The following is a 5,162-nucleotide window of genomic DNA, read 5'->3' on the forward strand; positions in this document are numbered from 1 at the left end:
CTAAAACGACCTATAGTTTTTTCTACTAAACTTAATTCACTTCCTCCACATAAGTTTTTCCCTCCTGACTTAATTCACTTCCTCGACATAAGCCTGTTCTATAGGCTCTGTTCTATAGGATTTTTCACGGTATGACGAGAATACTGCCTAACCGGGTCAGCCTGTCTTCATACCCTATTCACCCACCCAATATTGGCCTCTATTCTGTATTAGAGCAATATCGTGGCGTGACCTACCGATTTACAGACCCCCGTTTAGCTAGACGGAGCGTTTTATCCGCAGGATTTATTTTGCAGTTTAACCCAGCCAAATCGGGTCAGAGTTCTTCCGCTCCCTATTTATTCAACTGTTCAGTCCCCCTCTTCTCAACAGGGGCGGTAGCCGTGAATTATACCATCCAAGCAGACCCCTTTCTAATTTTTCCTTTTTAAAGACAACCTGAGGTTTGATTATAAAAAAACATTTGAAATTTTTCTACGACCATTTCGGATACATTTGGGGATTTGTCGAACGGAACACGGCTTTTTTCCCCCCATCATAACGCGCAACCCAAATGGCGTTTTTTTGTGATAAAAGTAATATTTATCGAACAAAAATAACATTTGTTGTGTAACTGGGAGTCTCGTGAGTGGGAACACCCAAAGATTATCAAAGGTAAGCGATTAATTTGATTGCTTTTCTTACTTTCGTGACCAAGCTAGCCAAGCTAATATAAGGTTAAGCTGTTATAGCATTGAAAGCTACACTCACAAAAGCTTGGATTTCTTTCGCTGTAAAATATATTTTAAAAATCTGACACGATAGGTGGATTAACAACAAGCTAAGCTGTGTTTTGGTGTATTTCACTTGTGATTGCATGATTATAAATATTTGTAGTAATATTTTTTAATCTGATACGTTTGGAAATTTCCATCTTCCTTTCAGGACCGGAACGAGGCTGTAGTTTTTTTCATCATAACGCGCAAACCAAATGGCGTTTTCTTTGTGATAAAAGTAATATTTATCGAACAAAAAGAAGATTTGTTGTGTAACTGGGAGTCTCGTAAGTGGAAACGTCCGAAGATTATCTAAGGTAAGCGATTAATTTTATTGCTTTTCACACTTTCGTGACCATGCTAATTTGGGGCTAGCTGATGTAGCATTGAAAGCTACACTCACAAAAGCTTGGATTTCTTTCGCTGTAAAATATATTTTCAAAATCTGACACGATAAGTGGATTAACAACAAGCTAAGCTGTGTTTTGGTATATTTCACTTGTGATTGCATGATTATAAATATTTTTAGTAATATTTATGCATTTGGCACCCTGCAATTCTAGCGGTTGTTTAGGAAAGTGATCCCGTATTAGGGATGCGTAGCGCAGAGAAGTTAAAGGGTGGTATCGTGGGCTTTCTAACTACTTTATCTGTTTTGACCGTATGGGCAGACAGCCGCAGCCCCACACCGGGCCAGGCAGCTCAGTCAGAGAGCGCAAACCGCCGCACCAGTCAGGCCACACAAGGTCCCCAAATGAATGGTCCGGTGAGAGGGGCAGTCCGAATCACACACACCCGACTCAAGTCGCCCGCTCAGGTTGATTGGGCTGTGTTTACGCACATCCCAAAACAGACCCTGAGACAGTCGAGCTCGGCCAAGCAGAATCAGACGGAACGACTCCTCCCAATCAAGCCAGACACGTGGGTCCGTTCTAACGGTACGATCAGAACGAGTGCAAGCCCCCTCCGCTAAACGCCCGACACCAGCAAGGTTCACAGCCCCTACTCACTTAGTCCCTACACATGCACATATATGTTTACTTTTGACAACCCCCAAAATCACACATGCATGCAATTCATTGAATTCAAAAGTTCTTAGCATTTACTGGGTTTTTAGGAAATTTAAAGAGAGACCAACGTGACGCCCTTCTCGCTGAGACAGTATCTCTGAAGCAATTTATACAAACATTCAACTATGTAAGAACAAGCTTACCTTTTAATAGTTGGGTGGCCACCCGTTTGCAAGATTGTCCAAAGAAACTGTCGCCAGCCCGGAACGTCACTCTCCGTGGTCCCTTGATCTCCTGGCCAAGCTCGCCACGTATGTGGTGGAAAATCGTCTTACAAATATAACACTTACAAGAACTTGTGAATTCAATAAAGGCTTTTAACCTCTTTGGGCTGCAGGGGCAGTATTGAGTAGCCTGGATAAAAGTGGGGGGGCCTTTGGCCAGGTGGGGCAGTGGTAGCCGACGGTGGTGGTCAGGTGGCTCTGAGGCCAGTTGTGGATGCAAGGGCTCTAGGCGTGGTAGGATGCCCCCTCCTGCAGCCTTGGCTGCCCTCATGTGTCGGTGGTTGACATGGGCCTGCAGGTCGCGCTGGGACAAGTAGGTGCGCTTGCAGCCCGGAACGATGCTGCACATGTAGAGGAGGCCCCGCAGGCACTGCTCGACCCGCTGGACCGGATCTGTGCAGCTGTATAGGGTGAGACTAATCTTAGGGGTTTAGTAAGGGAAGTGGAGCCAGCGACAACACACGCATTACATCAACACATGCTTTGAGAATTAACAGAGAGACTAGACTGTGCACTCACAATGTGAGGGAGATGGCTCACAACAGTTCATGACTAATTTAACTTGTACATTATAATCGAAGGCAAGGTTGGAGAGGCAATTTACCCTGGACACATCTTTTCCATCTTCTTCTCATGGAGCAGGGCACAATCATAGCAAAATACATGCTTGCAGGGAATCTGTGGAAGAGGAACAATGTTAGCACACATGAGCGCCAAGTGTCAAGCACAGGAGGCTGGTGAGGGGAGGACGGCTCATATTCATGGCTGGAACAGAGTAGATGGATTGGCATCAGACACATGGAAACCATGTGTTTAATGTATTTGATACCATTCCACTGATTCCGCTCCAGTCATTACCACAAGCCTGTCCTCCCCAATTAAGGTGCCACCAACCTACTGTGGTGTCAAGGCATAAAAATGAATGAATAAAGAGTGTGGATTATAGTTACTTGCAGAAATATTCCTAGTGAGGGAAGGAGGCATAAACTTACCATGCGTCCATAGAGCTTTATGGGAAGGCCACATATCTCACAGAAATGAACTGGCGTGTCGTCCTTTTCGCCAACCAGATTCAGCTGAAGAGACAAAACTAATATTTTCACATTTAGCTGTCTCTGAAAGAATACACACAATATGCAGCCTGCAACATCATGATAGTGTTATTTTGGGTCGCAACAAATTAGAGGAGTAACCGTGATTTAGAAGAAAAATAGAGAATGGACACTTACTTTGTAGTCCCAGAACAGGGGCTGAGAGAACCTCCTCTGGTTGCCTAACGCATCTCCAGACTTGCGCTCAAATCTATCTTCCTGCTTGAACCCAAAGCCCTCTAGAACATTAAGGAATACAATTGGCATGAATGGCAATTCTGGATGTGCTTCTCTCTCCTTCAAGCCACCATCATGCTTACCTTCATCATTAGACTGGGTTTTGGAGGGGAGTCTGCTTAAGGGTCTCTGTGAGTGGTTAACAGCCTTGCTTCTGACTGGCTGCTTGGATAGCAGCTTAATGGGGATCCGTCTGCGTACATCAGGACTCCCAAGAATGCCTGAACCATCAGTGCCTTGTAGATCAGTGTCTAAAAATAATAATCATATGTTAATAGCCATAGCTAGTTCAATGTGCACATTTATCTTTTTCAACTTGTTGGCTGTAACTGTTAAAACTAATGCTTGGGTCATAGATTATTATCCTCTAAGGTCTCTGCTTGGGCTAGTGTCAGTGGTCACAAAACATGCTTATATCCTGCCTGTCTAGTTTGCTAATTGTTTGCATGCTAACTTCAACAGGTTACTGTTGCATAGTGGTGTTACATGGGCTATTGGGATGCATTTTATGTGGGATATGTATAGACCTTTACCTAACTACCAATATCAACTACAACAATATAATATAATATGTATACAGCTAGCTAGCCAACGTTGGCCATAAGCATATAGCTACTATAGCTCGCTAGCCAACTGAAAATAATGCGAGCTAAGCAGTGCTAGCCCTCAAAGGCCTTGAGCCCAATACCGTTTCCTGTCTGTGTTTTCGGCTCTAGCTACCTACAGGAAACACTGCATAATAATAAAAGCCACTGCAACACAAAATGTATTATATGTACACCATACAAAATAGAACAAATGGATGTACACATAGAAACTCCTCACCATTTTGGTACATTATCAAATTATTGACGCATTGCAGTATGGGAACGGATTGTTCTTCTTCTTTACATTTGTATTGGCCGATCGCAACCAACTGAAAGGCGCATACAGCGCCACCAACTGTACTGGAGTGTGAGGCCAGTCGCAGCCTTCCTAGTCATCTACTGTAGTTCTCTTATCTGGCCGTGTGTTTCTGCCTACTGTTCCGGAGTGTGAATTCATTACACGATGTGACACAAAAAGGGAAAGGAAAAGGGACTGGGAAAAGGGAAGAAAAATTGCCCTACCGTCTAACCTGGGGCGGCAGGTTAGTTGAATATTGTTTTTATTTACTTTTTTGCTCTTTGGCACACCAGTATTTCTACTTGCACATCATCATCTGCACATCTATCACTACAGTGTTAATTTGCTAAATTGTAATTACTTCGCTACTATTGGCCTATTTATTGCCTTACCTCCTTACTCCATTTGCACACACTGTATATAGATTTTCTATTGCGCTATAAACTGAACATTTGTTTATCCCATGTGTAACTCTGTGTTGTTGTTTTTTGTCGCACTGCTTTGCTTTATCTTGGCCAGGTCGCAGTTGTAAATGAGAACTTGTTCTCAACTGGCCTATCTGGTTAAATAAAGGTGAAAAAAAAGGTTAGAGCATTGATCGAATCCCTGAGCTGACAAGGTAAAAATATGTCGTTCTGCCCCTGAACAAGGCATTTAACCCACTGTTCCTCGGTAGGCCGTCATTGTAAATAAGAATTTGTTCTTAACTGACTTGCCTAGTTAAATAAAGAATACTTTTTTTTTAAACTACACCCTCACCACTATTCCATCTCATCCAACACCAGGCCAACTCTTCTGCAGTAAAATCTCATACACCCAAGTACTTTTCTGCAGCTGCCACCACATCATCTATTTTTATGTGATATACGTTCCATTTCCGCGGTAAAGTTGATAACCATG

At 43.1% G+C, this 5,162-nt stretch overlaps 1 protein-coding gene across 2 annotated transcripts; it reads right to left on the minus strand.

Moving 5' to 3' along the window:
• Positions 1–1,315: 1,315 nt before the first annotated feature.
• LOC120066745 (E3 ubiquitin-protein ligase Hakai-like) lies at positions 1,316–4,309 on the minus strand. Of its 2 annotated transcripts, none has more exons than XM_039018213.1 (6): positions 4,203–4,309; positions 3,461–3,628; positions 3,279–3,379; positions 3,042–3,125; positions 2,654–2,727; positions 1,316–2,450 (listed from the first exon to the last, which is right to left on the minus strand). In XM_039018213.1, exons 1-6 carry the CDS (start codon positions 4,213–4,215, stop codon positions 1,949–1,951), a joined length of 942 nt encoding a protein of 313 aa, XP_038874141.1. In that variant the 5' UTR covers positions 4,216–4,309; the 3' UTR covers positions 1,316–1,948. The 2 variants fall into 2 exon arrangements, with proteins under 2 accessions (XP_038874141.1, XP_038874140.1); XM_039018212.1 differs by having other exon boundaries at positions 1,318–2,465.
• Positions 4,310–5,162: the final 853 nt, after the last annotated feature.

The sequence above is a fragment of the Salvelinus namaycush genome, chromosome 21, assembly GCF_016432855.1.
Source record: "Salvelinus namaycush isolate Seneca chromosome 21, SaNama_1.0, whole genome shotgun sequence".
Lineage (NCBI taxonomy): Eukaryota > Metazoa > Chordata > Actinopteri > Salmoniformes > Salmonidae > Salvelinus > Salvelinus namaycush.

What these genes read in the sequence shown, in the direction of transcription:
- LOC120066745 (XM_039018212.1), bottom strand. An exon ending in TAAAGCTCTATGGACGCATG is followed by an intron (nt 2,728 to 3,041) that starts GTAAGTTTATGC and finishes CCTCTTCCACAG; the next exon opens with ATTCCCTGCAAGCATGTATT. An exon ending in ATGGAAAAGATGTGTCCAGG is followed by an intron (nt 2,466 to 2,653) that starts GTAAATTGCCTC and finishes CCCTAAGATTAG; the next exon opens with TCTCACCCTATACAGCTGCA.